Source organism: Gymnoscopelus microlampas (genome assembly GCF_963454915.1).
Source record: "Gymnoscopelus microlampas genome assembly, chromosome: 19".
Taxonomy (NCBI): domain Eukaryota; kingdom Metazoa; phylum Chordata; class Actinopteri; order Myctophiformes; family Myctophidae; genus Gymnoscopelus; species Gymnoscopelus microlampas.
The window spans coordinates 23,393,722-23,414,164 of record NC_139956.1 but is presented as its reverse complement, the minus strand read 5'-3'; the positions used below and the strand labels follow the sequence as shown (position 1 = coordinate 23,414,164).

General features: G+C 41.1%; 1 protein-coding gene across 1 annotated transcript in view; it reads left to right on the top strand.

The window, feature by feature from the left end:
* The window catches only part of rnf17 (ring finger protein 17), a gene marked incomplete at its 5' end in the record, with an annotated part of 36,969 nt that extends 17,544 nt beyond the window's left edge, over nucleotides 1-19,425 (top strand). Inside the window, 25 exons of the mRNA XM_084042310.1 lie at nucleotides 219-258; nucleotides 400-544; nucleotides 1,861-2,048; nucleotides 2,282-2,414; nucleotides 3,607-3,766; nucleotides 4,406-4,521; nucleotides 4,694-4,811; nucleotides 5,216-5,333; nucleotides 6,262-6,537; nucleotides 8,040-8,187; nucleotides 8,725-8,837; nucleotides 10,138-10,228; nucleotides 11,663-11,784; nucleotides 12,477-12,808; nucleotides 13,495-13,662; nucleotides 14,697-14,860; nucleotides 15,313-15,432; nucleotides 15,535-15,615; nucleotides 16,014-16,136; nucleotides 16,443-16,499; nucleotides 16,727-16,837; nucleotides 17,642-17,765; nucleotides 17,928-18,063; nucleotides 18,299-18,485; nucleotides 19,142-19,425. Of these exons, the coding sequence (XP_083898436.1) occupies nucleotides 219-258; nucleotides 400-544; nucleotides 1,861-2,048; nucleotides 2,282-2,414; nucleotides 3,607-3,766; nucleotides 4,406-4,521; nucleotides 4,694-4,811; nucleotides 5,216-5,333; nucleotides 6,262-6,537; nucleotides 8,040-8,187; nucleotides 8,725-8,837; nucleotides 10,138-10,228; nucleotides 11,663-11,784; nucleotides 12,477-12,808; nucleotides 13,495-13,662; nucleotides 14,697-14,860; nucleotides 15,313-15,432; nucleotides 15,535-15,615; nucleotides 16,014-16,136; nucleotides 16,443-16,499; nucleotides 16,727-16,837; nucleotides 17,642-17,765; nucleotides 17,928-18,063; nucleotides 18,299-18,485; nucleotides 19,142-19,240 (3,470 nt within the window). The 3' untranslated portion in view covers nucleotides 19,241-19,425. The remainder of the gene's footprint in view (nucleotides 1-218; nucleotides 259-399; nucleotides 545-1,860; nucleotides 2,049-2,281; nucleotides 2,415-3,606; nucleotides 3,767-4,405; nucleotides 4,522-4,693; nucleotides 4,812-5,215; nucleotides 5,334-6,261; nucleotides 6,538-8,039; nucleotides 8,188-8,724; nucleotides 8,838-10,137; nucleotides 10,229-11,662; nucleotides 11,785-12,476; nucleotides 12,809-13,494; nucleotides 13,663-14,696; nucleotides 14,861-15,312; nucleotides 15,433-15,534; nucleotides 15,616-16,013; nucleotides 16,137-16,442; nucleotides 16,500-16,726; nucleotides 16,838-17,641; nucleotides 17,766-17,927; nucleotides 18,064-18,298; nucleotides 18,486-19,141) is intronic.
* Between the last annotated feature and the right edge of the window lie 1,018 nt (nucleotides 19,426-20,443).

The following is a 20,443-nucleotide window of genomic DNA, read 5'->3' as shown; positions in this document are numbered from 1 at the left end:
ATCCAAAGTGAGGACCTTTGCTAATCTTGCCTGTGTTAATGTAGTCAAAGGAAGGACAGAAACTGAATGAACACATGTGTGTCCAGGTGGTGTGGTGTTTGTGAAAGCCAGGGACCGCACTTGGTGTCGAGCTACGGTATCGGACATAATCCAGAGAGGTACTCGGGAAATGGTGACCTCGTGCCCTGTCACACAGGTCTTCCACCTCAGACTCTTCCTCACGGACTATGGCGCCACCAAGCGCATTGGATTAGTAATGTACGCACACGCACACAGACACACATACTATACACAAAACATTATACACAACACAGTATTATACCTTGTACAAGTCTTTTAACCTCTAACATCAAAACTTTTTCTTCTCAACTGCTTGATCCCCACCACTACATCACTAAGTGAGGAGGGGATGTCTGATGAGTCCGCAGTGAGGGCTGTTAATGAGCAGATGAGGAAGGTGGAAGACTGGCTGCTGGCGGAGCTGAGACACTGGACTCCACAAGCCATCAAATGCTCCCTGAAGGACCTGATCCCTGTTGACCTGGTAGGAACACTGACATAAAGGGTGCAACAGTTAATCAATTCAGTTTATTATTTTAGAAAAATATTGATTTGAATAAAATGTTTTTTTTTTAATTATAAAAAATAAATAGCGAAATTCTCTACAAGCTCAATGCGTTGTGAGCTTAACACATTGCCTGCACATTTTTAAGATATTTTTTGGGGAGAGAGATGGGGGGACACAGCAAAGGTCGGCGGGATAGGGAGTCAAACTCGCGTCAAGCTGGATTACCAGCGTATGTGGTATGCGCCTGGACCCCTAGGCCAGCGGGCGCCCCAGCATACGGCCTTTTAAATAAAACACTTAGGAATGATCCCTTGAAGCTGAGAGAAGGAATGGACGGATGTGACGTCATCCCAAAAAAACGTCGCCTGCGTCCACTCCAATATTAGGATTTGTAGAAAAACACGCCTAGCTCGGATTTCTCCTTTTTTTTGGGGGGGTGAAAACGAGCCTTATTAAACGGGCGATGGCAACAAAATGGAAAAAAATGTTTTTTCTCCAGTGGATAGAGGAGACCCTCCCTCACCCCCCTGACACTTTTTATTTCTGTGAATACAACGTGGCTTCCACGGCTCTCCAAAGATCGTCAATTTAAGGTAAAAAATCACACCCAGTGTGAAGTGGGCGGTGTGTGGTCATCACAACATGACTCACTTTAAAAAAAGGATAAGTGACTTTTTTTTAAAGTCCATACTGCTATTCATAGGGCTGCACATGTGTCATGTGTTTCGCTAGCCAATCACAGTCCTGAATTTGCAAAGTCAGCCAATCACATTACAGTTAGTGGTGATGACACTAGCTGTAATGTGATTGGCTGACTTTGCAAAAGTATCGATTTGCATTAACAATGGAAGGGTTAGGGGGTATACAATTTTTTTGGTCTGTGTCCAAAACTCACTTATAGGGGGCGGATACACCGCCCCAAAAACGCTGGCATGGGGATAAAAAAAGCTGTTTTCATCTCAGGCAGTCAATGTGTTAAAGATCGGCTATTTTTGCAATGTTTTTTGCAACAATTTGTTACTATATTTCTAAGATAAATATATATATATATATATATCGATCAATAGCAATTCATCCTTTCAAAACATTTCACATTTTTGTGATGTTTGAGTTGATGTGCATTCTGTGTGCACACATACTCATGGGCTACACAGCCACAACTACAGTATTTGCTTCCAAGTTAATTTTTTCCTGTTTGGTATAACTTCAAGTCTGGTATGGCGGTGTGGCGAGGCAATTTGCACAAAGCCCTACATCAGGTGGAGGATCATTTGTTTTCTGTGTGTTCCCAGACTAGAGGCTGGAGTAAGGAGGCTCGCGGGGAGTTCCGTCGTGTGATGGGCTCAGCGGTGGTGGAGATGAAGGTGTATGGACATGACAGAGACTGTCTGCTGGTTGACCTCATGAAGGATCCCATGGACAAAGCCAGCGACATGCCCATCTCTGTTAGAGACTACCTGATCTTCATTGAAGTGGCCAGGTATCAGCTTTTCTCTTTTTGTTGAGAATTTGTCTAGTTCGTTTAGAATTATTTTCTTTTATGAGATGCTGTTGCAAAGCATTCTAGGAGCAGTATACATCAATTTCTTCATGTGTTCAACTTTTCACTGCTGCTGGTTTGAAATTATGTGAAAGATTAAGCAGACCCATTTTAGCTTGTTTGTGTGCTTACATTGTGTTGCGAGCTGTTTTTAGAAACTCACTCTTCCCTAGGTTCTACACTCCACTACCGTCCTCCACTAGGAGTCCTCTGCTGTACTATCCTTGTAACAACCCAAAGGTCGGCACAGAATACAATGCGGTGGTCCCTCATGTTAACAGCCCCTCAGACTTCTACATACAACTGGTACCACACACACACACACACACACACACACACACACACACACACACACACACACACACACACACAGTGCACCACTGTTGGTCCCATATATTAATGACGCCTCCGATGTGTACTACACACACATACAGTGGACGCATTACTCATACACACCAACAGCCTTTCTATAAGGGGTGAACTGATGTTGATACCGGTATCAGCGCAATACCAGGCTATACCAAGGGACTGTTCACAGCAAGCGCTATACACTATAAATATATAAATTAGTTTGAAAATTGTCAGACACCACAGCTATAACAAAGACAATGGTGAACAATATAGTTGGTTATTGTTATAGTTGGAGTGCTTGGTGTGAAATGACCCTCAAATAAATAGTCAACCCCCAGGAGAGAGAAATCATAAATATGTGACTTGAAAGTTAATATGCTATGCATTAACAGTGTTGCTGTGGTCTCTGGTGAGTTACACAGTGTGTGCACACACCGATTATGTTACTTGCCCACCGATAACACAGTATTACTTTAAACACACACACACGTCTCTGTCTGCACCTGGGCTGTTGCACTGCTCACAGCAGTGTACAAGAGTAGGGGGAGAAAAACAGCTCTAAACAAACGTTTACATTAGTGGCATCACATCAATGGATGGCACACAATGAATTAAAGTAGGCTAAGCATGGCACGGTGTTGAATTGCATTTTTTAATTGGTGGGGAAACCGTAACATTGCGCCAACCCTACTAACTGCTTTCTTGTAAGTTGGAGTTTGCGGGAGTCTCCTCTAAATTCTCTTTATTTATGGCCATGGCCGTAACATACAAAATGATTGTTCAAATAAATCTGTTAAGTCTAAAGTCTACCTTTTATCATTGGAAGGCCTGTCTAGTTATAAACATTTCTCAAGCTTCTTACTGTTATGGACTATGATTATATGGTCAATTAAAAATAAAAGTATTAAACTATTTTGGGTCTCTAAAATATCAAGGTCTGAACTGAGCAGTGGATTTGGAGAATTGTTACACCCTTCCTAAAAATAGCACTATTACGTAAAAGGCTTTTAATCGGTAAGTAATCAATCATTCTTGATCATGAAAGTGTTATCCGTGCACCCCTTCTCTTTGTCGTCCACATCCAGCTGACTGTAGAAGAAATATTTTCAGCCTCTTCTCCCTCCCATCTCCATCTCTGGCTTTCCAGGTTGATAGCATGGAGTTCTTGTTGCTGTCAAATAAGCTGAACGAGTTCTATTCCAGCTTGCCTGAGGGTGGAGATGATCTAGAGCTTTACTGCCCTTTGCTCCAGCAGGCCTGTGTGGCACGATACAACGACAACAGCTGGTACAGAGCCAAGGTCATAGGTAAGGGCACTTGTGTGTGTGCGTTGGCCCCATCTTTGACCTCACCCGTCGTCACTGTAGCTTGGGACTCTGTCACATAGCGTTGCCATTCAGCCCTGGGGAATGCTGGTCGAAGATGGGTATTTGTGACCTATTTTCCAACCCATCGTGAATTTGAGGGTATTGACATTGTCCTACAGATGTCTGTAGTTACAGGGTGGTAAAATGATACTCCACTGTGAAACAACCGTTTTAGATCAGGTCTTTTAACTGCCTGTTGTAGGTGTTGCCATGTAGAATTTCGCACAGAAGCACACACTGATCAGCAGCAGTGTCAAGGCAGCAAGGAAGCGTGTGCCTCCGTGTTTTTGAAAATTCAGACATTCTGCGCAGGCTGTCAAAATACCTGATTTAGACAGTTGTTTCACAGCAGAATATAATTTTAGATTTTACCAACCCGTTTGACTACCCCTATAAGGCCGGCACCACCAGTCTTGGATGGCAATGCTATGAGACAGATTTACAACTTTGACATTTTCGTGTCAGTCTAAAATTTTAACAATCTTGCACATCGGTAGTAGTCAGTTGATTTCACAAATGATCCTTGTCAATACAGTAGCACAATCATTATATACTCTGTGTGTGTGTGTGTGTGTTTAGGTCATCCCCGTGGCAGAAAGGTGGAAGTGATGTTTGTGGATTTTGGCAACAAAGACATCCTTTCTGTCAGCGACTTGAGGAAAATCAAGGATGAGTTCTTCGCCCTCCCTATCATGGTCAGATAAAAGTTTTTTTTTTTAGTTTATCTGCAATGAAATCTAAAAAACACCTAGAGTTGTGCAGAGAGTTCGGTGTGTTGGGTCACATCACATGTAGTTCTTGACAGCCTGTAATTCTGTAAGCGGAGCCCAGGTCTAATGCGTCGCTGTATTTCTCTGTGCCCTGCAGGCTATCCAGTGTTGTCTGTCTAATGTGCTTCCTTATGATGGAGACACCTGGAATGAAACCTCTAATAAAAGATTTGTTAGTCTCACTTTCCAGAAACCAGTCACTGTGGTGGCCACAGGTACTGTGTAATCTATTTCCATGTCTGTAATTTCTTGTCACTTCCATACATGGCACCACGTGTGTGTGATATAAGCATCTTGTTGTGTCGGGCATCTCTGTATTTCAACGTATCGTATATCGTATATGTTTTTGCAAATGAATGCCCTATTTTGTCGTTTAGGTGTGTCGTGGCAATTTAGCAAAATAGACGATCTACAAGGCCATAGCACATTGCGATGCAACAAGTTGAGCTTGTAGATCAGCCATGTTGCTATGTTGGAAACGTTTTGAAAGTGGTTAAGTCTGTCTGTGGGATTTATAAATATTTAACCAATAAAGTATTAATGGCTTGTGACTAAATAACAAGGTTTCCACTCGACAGCAACGATGTGTAACTTCTTTCACTAACTATCCCCCATGTAGGCAAGGTTTCCAGATCCGAGCCATTGCCAGTCACTCTGTATGAGAGTTCCCTCGATGGACCGCAGACCAACCTCAATGAATTGCTGATCACTGAGGAGCTGGCCTGCTTCAGCAAGAGGTAAGACGGTCATTTGTAGGTCCTGCACTTTGTTTTACACCTTTTCACCTCAGTGGTTCTCAAAGTGTGGTTCCGGGGGACCCCCAGGGGCCCTTGAGGGGGTTCCAGGGGGTCCCCAGTAAAAGTAGTTAATATAGCATCTAAATCATTTTAATCACTTTAACCCTATTTTATACATTGGCTATTCAAAAATAGCTGATCTACAAGCTCAACACGATGCAATGGGTTGTGAACTATTTCTAAATCTTATGAATTGTAAGTGCATAAACACATTGTTATATATTGTTAACATATAAACCAAAACAATGAATGGTATGTACATATACATATTTTTTGTACTTTTCCTTGTATACTTGTCCAAAGGATCTGAAAATAAAGCCAAACTGAAAATCTTTTTTTAAAATGTGGAATAATTTGGTGATTTTCTTTTTTTCTGGTTATTAATACAATGACTAATACCAATAATAAATATAACTGATATACTATGGCCAAAAAAGGCCATATACTGTGTGTTCAATGATATTACTTTGAAACATTGTCAAAAATAGAGAAAATGGCTAATCTACAACACATCATGGTCATTAGTCAACATTTAAAAAAAATGTTTTTGTTTTAATGTGTGAACAATTTTCAAGCGCTTAATCTGAATGAATGGAAATTATTATGCAAATAATTACATAAAATAATATATATTTATAGTATACAAAAATATACAAAATAATTGCAATGTCACTGTTAACATTTTTTATGTAATAAAAAAAAGTAAGGTTTTAAATGTATAAACCCCATTTAGTTTATTATACCCATGTTCTTATAAGCACAATCACTACTATAAGACTATCATCTAGTTTCCATTCCACCCACCACCTTTTCTCATCTGCCTTTCCTCTCTTTGCTCCACACTCTCCCTGTCCAACCCACTGTACAGTGTCGGAGCCAAAGACACAGAGCCTTGTGCTGAGGCTCCACCAGTGTGGGACCCTCCACTGGAGGGCCTCATAGCCTCTGAGCAGGAGTCCTTGCCCGGCAGCGTTGGCGCCTCAGACCAAGGAAGCCTCAGAGACCAGCCTCTGGACACTGTGGATTTCCTGCCCAATCTAGAGCTCCCTGCCTTCCTCGACAAGCTGAAAGTCAGGGTCACCCATGTCAACTCTCCTGGGAGCTTCTACGTCCAGCTCACCCATAACAATAACCAGCTCAAAAGGTGAGTGGTATGGAAGGTCCAATAGGACTGGGCCATACTGAAAGTATTGTTGCCTTCAAATAATTAAACAATAATTTTGAGAAATTATCATTATTAATTTGTACATGATAACCAAACAAGTTATGGGCATTATAGCAGTTCTGTCAGATAACTCACGAAAGATTGAACCAATATTATAGACCGAATATATTTAAGCAATATAATAGAATGAGAATACAAGTGTGGATGTAATATTTTATTTTGGCGTTCAGGCTCTGCTATATTTTTTCTCCCTGCTCAGCACAATCATACAGCCATCATTAACCATTAAGAGCAGGGAGATAGATATACATAACAACCCCCCCTGGGGAACAGAACAATAGCAGAGCCCACTGGTGGTGCTGGGGTGGTGGTGGGAGCAAACGCTGCCTACAACACCTATGAAACACAAAGCAGACAGAACACAGATGAAGGTGAGCTTAAATAACCCGCCCGATTGGACAACTGACTGGCGTGACTGCCACGTCAGAGTATGACGTACTGTATGGGTCTGCATGACGCTGTAACCAGCCCCATAGAATGAGCAATGCATGTAACCTATCTCGAGTGTATGCTGCCAGAACTAACTCGCAGGCTACGCATAATTTTTTCATTCTCAAACTGGATATGTTTTGTCTAGTTATAAAATCAATAGCGTGGCTTATTTTAGTCAAATTTGACAAAACCTAAAAAAGAAGACAGACAGATCCCTTGTAAAATATTTCTAAGGTCTCTGGCAAACAATTCACAATAATTTACATTTCCACAGCAGTTAAGTATTCCTGTACAACAACATTCATAGTCATACTAGCCAGTCTGTTCAAAGTCTGCCAGTAGCCTAATAAAACTTGTAAGACGCTCTGGCCAGCAGCTGAATAAAATGTCCTTTACCACAGTGCCATCCGATGGTGAAATATCCACTGCCTAATTGTAAACTATGTACGTGATCTTCAGTGGTTGTTGTTATGTTTCTCCGGTTGGAGAATTTCAAGTACAAATTCCAACGCAAATTACCTACCACAGTATTGTAAAGTTGGGGGGCTGTCCTCTAATCACATGATGGAATGCAAAATAATATTCTTGTTCCTTGTGCCCCTACTAATGGCTTACATTTTGTAATAGGCACAGAGATGGTTTATTATTCAGTAAGGTGAAAAGGGAGAGAAAAGAGACGATAGAGGGGCTGACGTACAACAGCTACCACAAAATGGTTTCAAACCCATGACATTATGACAAGACTACATGTATGTATGAGTATGTGCACTAACTAGCTATACTAGCTATACAACGCTGGACACTAATAGTGATATATTGTGATATGAGGGAGGAGTTGGGATTTTGGTTATCATTATATTGTGAAAAAAAAATATGGACGGCAAGTGTTCTTGCCGTCCGTCTTATATTGTGCCCTCTGTGGTTATGTCCTGTTCGCTTCGTCTTGTATTGTCTGTGGGGGATAACGCTTTGCGTTTTATTCTAACCAGGTTGAATGAGATGTTGAAGCAGGAGTATGGTTCTATGGAGCCCCAGGATGTCCAGTGGGAGGCAGACATGTACTGTGCTGTCCTGATCAATGGGCTCTGGGAGAGAGGACAGATCTGCAACACTGTTGCATCCACCAACATGGCCGAGGTATCCCTCATCTTCTGGTCACGTCTCTAGAACGCTGTCAGCTATAGAGCTTCCATTCCAACTGGTTTTCTGCTGGTAGAATTACATTTCAAAATGTAAAGGGATAGTTAATTCTGTATATTTTGGTTTGATATTATTACACATACTGAGGTTGTTAAATAGTTGGAACAGTTTAAAAAAAAACACTGTCAGGGTTAGCGATTTTATTTCTGCTTTTCCTGGAAGACATTTGGATAAAATATGTAAAGAAATAAGATGACCAAGTTTCTGAGGTCCGGTTTTGTTCATTTGACAAAAGCAAAGACGTACGTACAAATTAGCTATCTAACCACTCGCTCTTGATCTTTCACTTAATCGTGTGTAAAACAATTGCCAGCCTTATGACTGTGCACATGAGTCTGAGTTGGATACTTTTATATGTTGCATTAAGTTCTGTGGGATACATTATATTGGTAGTATAAACTCACCTAAATTCTAATGGGAAGGAATTGATATGCATATCACTAATGTCTGTTTCCGTCTGGTGGCTGTTTTTAGGTGAGACGATGCGACTTTGGCAACGTAGTGTCTGAGCACTTCAGCAACCTGAGGCCACTACAGGATTCCCTCGTTGGTTCGCTGGCATTGGAGTGTACTCTGAGTGACATCAGGTCAGTGGAGACAAACTGAAACATTTGTACTATCATGAACTCGATGTGCTTCATGGGAGTCGCATACAAAATTACATGAATACATATATTGTCCTTTCTGTAACAAGTACTCTGAGAGTGGACCCAACTTATGACTGAGACCGCTTCTTATGAATACTTGATTGCCAGAAAAAATAATGTTAAAGGGAAGTTTCATCTAGTGTGGGACTACTTCTTTTTGTACATAAAAGGTTTGCTGCATTGATCATATGTTGAAACAGATCGCAATTGATGTGTAATCAAAAATCACAAAGGGGAGGTAGGGGGTGTTGTCCGCTTAGCCTAGTTGTGTTATGACTGCCTGTGTTAGGAAGTTGTTGTATTTAATTTATGTTGTTTGTTTTTATGTTTATTTATTTTTATTTATTTTTTTGTATTATTGTCTGTACTGTTGTGTTGTTGGTTTTGTCTGTTATGTTTTGTCATGTTTATTTGTTGGAAAAAGAATAAATACTTTAATTACAAAAAAAAACAAAAAAAAAACAAGTACTCTGAGGGGCATTGGGAAATGCATTGGTGTAAGAGTGTCCTTTTAAAATTGTAGTGGAACTAAAGGTAATTGTATGTAGACACAAATAAACAGAATCAAGTTAGTCAGATATTTGAAAAACTACCTGTAAAGCATGCAAGTATATAAAACCTCAGAGGTGAGGAGCAGGGTTGCGATGTAAACCCAGGTTGGGGTAAAAGGCCAAGGGGTAAAGCTGAGATGGATTACAATCATACACAACCATTGCCGCAATGGGTGAAGGATTATTCCTAATATGGAAACTGGAATTGGTCTGCCAAACATTATGAAAGGGCAGATATATTTTACGCCTCTCTCCATCAAAGCTTTAATTGTCACAATGAAATGTCTTCTAAATCCAACAGTATTCTGAAAAAACGTATGTTTCTAAATCAGTGGTGCTCAAACTTTTTGATGTCAAGGACCCCCAAAATTATATGTATTTGTCCACGGACCCCCATCTCAAAATATTTTGTTACAGGGACCCCCAGAAGCAAAGAATAGAGTTAAAAATGTTCGCTTTAAACAATATATATTAAAGATTTGCACACATTTTCACAATAAAAAAAATATAGCAGATCTACAAGCTCGTAGCGAGCTTGTATATCTGCTATTTTTGAATAGCCGAAATGTAAAATAATGCTTTTTAGCTCAAATCAAAAAATGACACGGATGCGTTCCAGGTCTTAATGGGTTAACCCATTAAGACCTGAAGCTGATTCTACAAAATGTCTCTCTCTCTCCATTCTGCAGGCCTGCCGGAGGTCGCTCCACCTGGACCGCCACCGCCTGCGACTTCATCTCCTATTACGTGACTGGAGCTATGGCTACCATGACCATAAAGGTCTGTCTCTCTCCCTACAGCAGGCTTTCTCAAAGTGGGTGCCGTGACGCAGGTCCAGGGGTGCCGCGGAAATACTTTGATCATATTTGACTTTGTAAAACGGACCTGAGTTGCACTGTACTTGGTGTTCTTTTTCACCAAATTTCTTCGCCAAAAACAGCAGATCTACAAGTTCACAATGCGTCACAACGTGTCAAAACGTGACGCGTAGTTAGCTTGTAGATCGGCTATTTTTGGCGAATGCTTCCCCTCAGAATGGGGATGATGGGGTTAAACGTCAAGTAGAAAGTTATTTTCAATCTGTCCTATAATGGAAACGGACATTCTCTCAAGTTTTCCTTGTGAGGCTTAGGGGGATTTACATATTTACGTACCGTAATAAGACATACATGTAAGATGCTGTAAAGTAACAATGTAATTCAGGGGTGCCGTGGATGAAAAAGTTGTTTACATGGGTGCCCTGAGCCAAACATGTTTGAGAACCACTGCCCACTCTCCTCTCCTCGGCTTGTAACAGTTGTGTTATACAATGTAGGGCTAGCCGATCTTTTGTTTTCATATCGTCTAATCGTAGCACGCTCCAGTGGTTGGGGGGGTGGGGGAGTTCATGTGACAGCACAACAGTTAAATCAATGCCAGCATGGACGACTTGGTGTCAAAGAAAAATATAATATTTTGTCTGTTTATTGTGCTTTTTGCATCAATATTACAGCATCATATTCAGTTTAACATGATCATTATCTTTAATGACACTATCCAAATCATATCCTAACGATAAATACTTGTATGTTGCGCAGAGAAAAGTTTTGGTTTGCAGGCCCATGGAGAATGGAGATGCAGGGTGCCAGGTCCATGGAAAACTGAAACCTTAATTTATACAGCATCTCACAATGTCACTTGCTAAAAAGAACTAATCTGCAAGCTAAGAACGTGCCGTGGTTGCTCGTCAGTCGTGCAGATTGACAGGGCTTATGGGGGCATGCATACAGTACTACCAGAAAAATGTCTAAATTCACATTAGGGTGCAGATTCATAACAGTTTTCATAACATCTTAGGTCGGATAGTAAATTATAAAAAATTGCCTTAATATCAGCGTAGGAAAAAACATTCAGTGATCATCCCTTCAATCGGTGATATATGGTCTGATTGCCAATCTGCACTAGTCTAATACATTGTAAAGTTTATCAGTGGTTTCTTTTAAGACCCAGAGAAGGGCCAATATGCACCTCGTGTTACCACCCACTAACCCCAGAGAACCATATCCCCCATCCTCTATTTTTTATTTAAGACGGTTGCGCAATGTTGAGCTAAAAGAATCTGGCCTATCAATTTGACATGTTAAACCAAATTTGAAAGTGATGGATAGCGTATGAAATTGTGTGTATTTTGGTGATTGTTTTCATGTTTGTTTTATTTCATGTATTGTTGTGTAGGAGCTGACAGAGCAACGTCCCGTCCCTGTCTCTCTGTCCTGCTCCAGCAAGACAGGACAATATGTCTGCATCGCAGACTTCCTGGTCAGCGAGGGCCTCGCACTGAAGGAGAGGAAACAAAGGTGTGTGTTAGGGGTGTAATGGGACTGAAAAAGAGTTTCATAAGCCCATGGTCTCCCAAGTTTGTAAGACTTGAACTGTTAACTGTTTCATCTAGCATCTACTGTTGAATTTGAGATTTGAACGAAGTCTCCAGTTTGTGTTAACCATGATACCAAGGGTTGTAAACATAGTGTTACTTTGTGATACTGTATGTGTGAAAGTTTAGCCAAAATTCTACATGTTTTTTGTTGTTTTTCTGGTTCCGCCAATACAATTGTGATTTGACACAATTAGTTCAGATTCCTGACTGAACAATTTGATTTGGCAAAAGGTAACATTACTCTGGAATGATCAAGCATCAACACTGCTTTGGTCTTTGATCTGTTTTCTATTGGTTGGAAATTGATTATTGAGTATAACTAATGCTGCCGGTATTTGGCCAGTCGGGCTACTGACTTTCTTTTTTTAAAGTGGCCAAAATTTAGAAGCAAGACTCCCGCACTCTGTCCTTCAAATGCGAATAAAAAGTTAAATGATAAAAAACTGTCCGTATACCTTCATCTGGTTTCCTTGGACGGACAACCTGATGGTCTACGCATGGTCTCCGTTGCACATGTCATTCTGTTGATGTGCAGTAATTTTGCTAGTTTATTGGCTATGTGGTAACTTGGATAATGGGCTGTGTGGCCCCCTATTTCATGTGTACTTCCAGAGAGACTTCCACGGTGAAGCTGGAGGATGGTGTCTCGGGACCCCAAGATGGTGGGACTCAAAAGGACGTCTCTGCTGTTGACCCCTGCTGTTGTCCTTTACCTCAGTCAACCCCTGCTTCCCCTCCTCCTCAACCACCAACTCTATCAACCCCTGCTTCTCCTCCTCAACCACCAACTCCATCAACCCCTGCTTCCCCTCCATCTCCATCAGTCCCTGTTTCCCCTCCTCTTCCTCCTCCACTCCCCTCTCCAGCCCCCTCTCCAGCCCCCTCCAGCCCCACCCTGCCTGTTGTTATTCCCAAACCTGCCCCCAAGCCTGCTCCCCGCACTAGTTTGGCTGCTGAGAAGGTGAGCATCCATGACACACACTCTCACACACAGGAATAGGGGGGGCAGAGGACTTTTAGTCCCCTGTCTTTTTCAAGGATTATGGTCATTTTCATTATTAATAACCATGGCTGATCGGCTGCGTCTCTTGGTCATTACAGGATACTGAATATTCGATCGGAAGTCTGTGTCCACAATAACAGATTTATCAAACTAGAGGTTCGGGCTGCTACGTGGCACTCACATTTTAAGTTCGGGCCGCTGTGCGACCCTCACAACTATATCGCACCGCCGATCCGACCGATATGGCCATATCAGGGCTCCGGGCCCGTTAATGTTCTATCCTGTAGCAAGGTCATGAAGAAAGCATTGGTCTTACTGACACATGTTGCTTTGAGTAGCCATAACATACTATTCAGATTTTAAGTATATATTTGAATACAAGAAATGACACAAGACCGTGCATGTTAAGATAAAACAATTGTCCCGTGAAAATGTAGCCTAACGTTCTGTTATTGCAAGCATTCATGTATTGTTTGTGTGTGAGAGGTAAATCGGGAGTGACCAGAGTTATGAAAAGAGAACATGAGGTAGAGCGCACAATAGAGTGGGAGAGAATTCTAAGTGCATTAATACAATCCTAACTAGTTTTTGGTCAATAACGGTAAGCATTGTGTACGAGCCCTTCAGCATGTCATACTGTATGTCCACGTCTCTGTGTGTGTGTGTGCGCGTACCATGAGCAGGTAAAGACCACATTGTACCAGCCTCCTGAGCTGCCGTGTCACGGTCACGTCAGGATGAGCATCTCTGCTGTGGGGGACGACGGTGTCATCTATGCCAGGACGAATCAGGCTGGTACACATCACTTCTGTTTTATAGTTTGCTGAGAGCACAGTCCCACAGTGATGATAAAATGTATTTTAAAGGTCCCATATCTTAAGGACTTAAAGTCATTTTTTGGATCTTCCCTGAGTATGTCCAGTCCAATCCACTTTAGTTATAGTGCACATTTAAAAGAACAGCGTTGAACCAAAGTGCTGTACACTCAGTCAAAATCTTAAAATAAAAGCCACTTCAGACAGCAGATCAATTTAACAATTGTTGGGCTACCATATAGTTGTTTGCCAACTGCATATAACTAGTAGATGATTAAATGACTAAGAAACCTACTAGGGTACAATTTATACCAAACTAGTAGCAAAGCATCAAAATCTGGCTATATTGCATATATGAACAACAATAGAAATCATACTGTCCTACCAGGACGTTATCATGACCGTAGCATAACTAGCCTACTGAAAGGTATTATCATGTGTCATTGTGATTTGATATGGTAGCTACGCTTGTGAAAATAATATGCATCTGGTAGTTGAGGATGAGCTCATTTTGTTTTATGAGGTCTACTGTACCTTAACTTATTTCAACCTAACTAACTATTCAACAACCCTAGCAATTATGTATAGTCCTTTTAAGATATCTGCACATTTGCATTTATGCAGGCAGTTGTTTACTTGAATACGACTACTACAGTTTCCACATCTACAGTGAGTTTTACTAGCATTCTGAAAACCTTTTTTTTTTCTCATCTCTAGTCAGCACAATTTGTTCACTCTCAAACAGAGGTTCTTTAACCCATTTAAAACCGGGAAAGCATCCGTGTTTTTGAGTTGGCTCTTCAAAAATACAAGATATATAAGCTTGTACATCTGCCATTTTTGAACATTTTTGAAAAGTCTTGAAAGTTTTAGAGGGCATTTGTAGAATCGGCCTCAGGTCTTAATGGGTTAACATGTTGTGTGAGCACTCTGCATCCAGTGTGTTTCGGGCCTAACGGCTAATGCTACCGCCGCGCATGTGTGTGTATATTCTTGTGTGTTTATTTGTGTCAGCGTGTCAGCTGGAGCGACTGAGACGCAGGATCCAGCTGCATATGAAGACACTGCCCAGACAGAAACCTTACACCTGGAAATGCGTGCAGGGCTGCTCTGTCATGGGACCAGACATGCACTGGCACCGAGGACAGGTTCTGGAGGTCATCAGCGGACATGTCAGGGTCAGGCTTGCATACATTCAAAGAAAAGCTCCTCCATTTCTTGGTACTGAGCCAAACTGCAAAAACTGAATCATGAAATTCTCGCAACTGACTTTAAAATGCTCCAATTTCATTTTCACTTGAAAAACACCGCAAGGTCGAAACGTTCTATATTGCGGCTGTGCTGTGAATAAAATTGGAGCATTTTAAAGTGAGTTGCAAGCCCCCATCTTGTTTTTCAGGCTTGCACACAAACACACACCTTCATTTAGTCTCTAGCCAAATTCCAATACTTTAACTTCTAATCTTGCTCACTCCACTCGTGCCTTGGTCCCGCCTCCGAGCGGGAGGAGGAATAGAGTAATTTCTTTAACGGAGACAAATTCTTTGTATACATTCAAATGGCAACAAAATGTATAGTGATTCTCAGATGTTTAAAGTGTGTGTGTGTGTGTGTGTGTGTGTGTTATCAGGTGCGTTATGTGGACAGTGGTCAGGTAGAGAACATTCCAGTGGTTCATGTGTATCCTATGTTGCTGTGTGAGGAAGTCCCTCAGCTCTGTATCCCCTGCCAGCTCTTTGGACTCATCCCTGTAAGTGTGTTTTAACAAAACACCATTTGAATATAGTCATCACAGATTCACAGACACATGTACATGTGTGTGATTACACCACTGAGCGCTGTGTTTCTCTAGGTGGGCAGGAAGTGGCAGGTTGATGCAGTTGCTCTGCTCAGGAACCTGCTGGTGGGTCGTACTCTGGACATGCAGGTCATGGTAAGATCCTACCAACCCCACAACACTCAAACACAGTACAGAGACATGCAAGTCATAGTAAGGTCCTGCCATACCAGTTTTACAGACTGATCAGCAGAGAAAGGCTAACACTTCTTGGAATTAACTTGTAGTTATTGTGTGCGGTGTGTCTCTGTGCATCAAGAGTTATATAAAAACTACAGGACAGATGCCCCCGCCTATTAATTTCAATAAACGTTTCTCAACCAGCTCATGCTCCCTCGGAAGTACACTCTAATTCCAGGATTGGTGCCAACGTTGATGCCAATAGAGCAAACGCACTAGGATTTGAGGCTTTGCTTTGGAAGTGTGCGCAATTGGGTTTCAGGCTTGCTTCAATAATCCTCTGCGGTCCTGGGGGCTTGGTGTGTGTGCTTTAGGAGGTGCCTTTGGAATCACGTGGCTGTGTGACAATCCAGATCTTCCTGGATGGACTGAATCTGAGCCGGATCATGTGCCACCATCAACATGCCTCTGTGGACACGACTGTTGCATTACAGGAGGTGTGTGTGTGTGTGTGTGTGTGTGTGTGTGTGTGTGTGTGTATCTGTGTCAAAGTCATGTTGTGTTTTAATGCATTATTAATGTGGATTAACTTGTTGAAAAGATTGATTTACAAAGGAAATTCAAACTTCCATGACTTAATGTGTTGTGATGTTTTGTCAACATTGGCTCAGTTTATAATATATTGGCCGAAGCTGTGAGTTCAATAATACAATGAATTGTGTTGACAGTAAGCTCTCCTCTAAATGCAAAGTTGACCAAGTGCATCCAATAGTTGACAGAGGATTATGTGTCTCTCTGCATAGGAACATTTCGTCAAATCCACTATCCTCTCCCTGGATGAGTGGGATATAGACACTGAGGTACTTTGCTGGTACTAATGACACCAAAAACACTTATTTGTTCTATGTTTGATCTAGTTACTTTGTTTCACATGCTTGCTCTCTTACTCTTAATTCCCTGACCGCTTACACTGTTTGACAAATGTTCATGGCACTTATTCTGACCTTGCACAGCCTACACAGACACCTTTCATTTTGTATTGAATGTGGTGAAAAGAGAAGGGATTGTGATGCTGTTGAACATACAGGGTCTGGAGATGGCAAATGAACCAGTGCTGGGTCCCTTCTCCTACCCCAGCCTGCCCGAGGAGGGGGAGCACTTCAGGGTCAGGGTCAAACACCTCTGCACCCCCAATGAGGTACTGTAGCAGACAGCATTGTTCTTTAACCTATTAAAACCAGGGAAGCATCTGTGTCATTTTAGATGTTAGCACTACCGTATATATAGCGCAATGTTTTAAAAAAAACTAAGGATTTCGAAAAGTGGTTTTAAAAAAGTACAGATCTACAAGCGTGGTGCGCTTGTAGAGCTTGTACATTTGCTATTTTTGAACATCTTTTGAAAAATCCCTTTGAAAGGGTAATTTTGCATTTCTTAACACAAATCTTCTCTTCTGGGGGTCCCTGCATGGCACAAAATGTTTTCAGGTGAGGGGGTTTGCTGCCAAATACATACATTTTGGGGGTCTAAGTTTGAGAACTACTGATTTAGAAGGCATTTGTAGAATCTGCCTCAGGTCTTCATGGGTTAATGCAACATTATACATTTACGTCAAGGACAACCTTAACCTGCGCTCACACTACATATGCGGCAAGAACATAACTGACTATAACGTGTCTTATATCACAACCGTTCGCCTCTTACCACCGCAAGTTTAACCCGCTCTAGTCGCTTTTGCATACTTCCTACATAAGATCACGCGAGGCGCTGCGTTCTCAATAAAATCCTGTAGTTTGTGATGCACCATTATTGTCAAGTCTTGTAGTGTGTGAGTTTAAGATTAAATAAAACCTATTATAATTATTAAGGGTGTGATGCAACCAATTTAAAAATCGAATACAATTTTAAAACTTATGTAGCGTGAGCCCAGCACTATAGTCTTTCACAACAATGGGACAAAGGACAGATAAAACTAATAACATTTATAACGTGCACTCTGCAGGTGTTCCTGGTGCCTGTGGAAGAGGCTGGTGCTGTGTTGGTGAATGGAGAGACTCTTGAGGAAGCAATGACCAGAGTTAATGCCGATATAGACCGTCTGCCATGCCTCTCCAACTACCCCTTGGGTAAAACACCTTGTTGTAACCTGGTTTACTATACATATCTATGGTCTCTTGTGTAGTGCAGTGTCTGTCCTGTTAGGTTTGAAAAATCTAATTCAGTTGTTCAGTGCGTTTCATGTTTGCATTGACAAGTTGTTTATTGTGTGTGTGTGTGTGTCCATCTAGGTGGTGTGTGCCTGGCAGAGTATGGTGATGGGAGGTATTACCGGGCCAGGATGATGGAGTTTGTTGGCGTGAATCCACCAGCATTGTTGGTGAAACATGTAGACTTTGGATCGGACGACACCGTGCTCACCAGCAAGTAAGATCCACATCAAGCCATGATCTTATTGGACCCAGTCGTGTTCAAATATGTGAAGTGCCGCCATGTTTACTGTAGTTCCTCTTCAGCGGTCAATAGTGTTGAAATGAGTATTAGGACAAAGGGTTTTCATGCTACTTAACTTTTTTCACAGCACAGGGTATATTGTGATTTATTTTAGTTTCCTATTCATTTGATGTTTTGTGCGTGTCCCCCCCCCCCCCCCCCCCCCAAGGCTGCGTCAGATGCCTGCTGAGCTGCTGAAGTTTCCTGCCAGTGCTCTGAAGGTGCGTTTGTGTGGGTTCAAGCCTCCGAGGGTCAACCTGGAGATGGAGATGCTGCCCTATAGACCTGAGTGGAGCGTCAAGGCCGCGCAGGTCATGATCGACCTGCTGCACGGAAAGATCACTGCTTCAGTCGTGGTGGGCACACACTCAATGTTTCATTGATGCACAACACGTTTATAACTCTTTCCAACTGCACACACTGGCAGCAACAGTGGTGGTAATAGTACTCAAATGTTTTACTTCTAAAAGTATCAATACTACAATGTAGAAATACTGTTACAAGCAAAAGTCCAGTATAAAAAAATACCTAAGTAAAAGTACAAAAGTATTGCCAGCTAAATATTTCACAGGTTTCTAATGTATCGCGACGCGTTGAGCTTGTAGATTCCTCTATTTTTGAATAGTATATGCAGGGCTGAAGTGATTAAATGTACGTTTTGCAATAATCTCAATCTACAAAGTAACTACAGTTTTCAAATTATAGTGCAGTAAAAGTACAATATTTGCCTCTGAGATGTAGTAAAAGAATTGGAAATACTCCACTTAAGTACAGTACTTAAGTATACTTTTGGGGCACTTCTACTTGAGTAAATGTACTCAGTCACTTTCCACCACTGGGCAGCTACACACTTCACTAAATGGTTCAAGCTGACTTGTCTGCTTCTTTCTGAAGGGGCTGTAGTGATCAGACATTTTAAACGGCATCTAGAAACTCAACACTTATTCAAATACTTTTTATGAGTTTACTACATGGCTGTTTGTCCCTTCTTTCTTCCTATACATCTCTCCAGGCCAGAGAGCCAGAACTAACGGTTCTGTTGTATAATGAGAATGGGGAGCTGGTTCACTCACCTCTGGTGAACATGCGCCTGGCTGATCATGAGTCGTGACTCGACTGAACAAGGGAGGATATGCCCCACAAAACCTGGTGCGTTTGGTTTACGTGAAAGACACAATATTCTCCCTAGAAAGAGACAGAAGCCACACATACTCAATGCTGTTATTATTCACTTTCTGTAAAACTCTTTGAGCCCCGTAGATCACCACTAACTTTACACAATAAGTGGTCATACAAGTGAACTGTGTGTTGTTTGTACTCTTTCTAAAGTTAAGATGTTTTTCTAAAGTTCAATGTTTTTTCATCCATATTTTAAATTAATCTATTAATATCCCCTTCTCTTCTAGAAACGTGAAATTACAAGTTCATCTAGTTTGACCTTCAAACTGCTGCTTTTCAGTTAGTTTAAGCCTGCTTGTTTGTTTTCATTGGTGGAATTCGTGCCTTCTGCCTCATTTCTTTATTTATTTATTTTTATTTTGGCAGATTAATACTACCTCTTTGTTGTATATAAGCACGTTGGTTCAATATAACCAATGTTTCTCTCTCTGTAAGATTGTCTACAGATTTATTTCCTTTTTTTTTAAATTTTGATATCTGCCTTGTTTTCTGTATAAGTGTACAGAGTTGTAGTTTGAAAATCTTAAATTAACAAAAACGTTTCTCTGTAAGACATATACAGATTTAATTTAATTTTTTACTTGCCTAAACATTGTTCCAAATGTTTTATTTTTGACTTGGCTAAACATTGTTCCAAATGTTTTATTTTTGACTTGGCTAAACATTGTTCCAAATGTTTTGTTTTCTGTTAACTACAGATTAAAACTGTCTCTTTTGTTTGTTGATATTTTTGAATGTTTCCTTTTTCAGAGCTACTTTTTGACGTTCAAAACATTAAGCAACTTCATTCTTCACTTTGGTTTCAATTAACCCTGCTACTGAAGTGCTAGGTACAATGAAACAGTGTTCTAGGGAGCATGAAGCCTGATTTATTCTAAATCGTACAACGGTGTTCTGGATGCGATGTGTCGTGAACTTGTAGCTAGGCTATTTTCGATGTGTGACACAGTTGTACGAGAGCAAAAATTAGGCATCACTCAGAGCCTTGAACTATTAATGCTAGAATGGCTCTTGTCTCCAGAGTAAATAAAAAAAAGGAAATGTAACATTGATTCTACAACCAAATGTACTTTTTTACAGATAAAATAACTATACACACTGCTGACCCCCACAAATACATCCTCACACAACATAA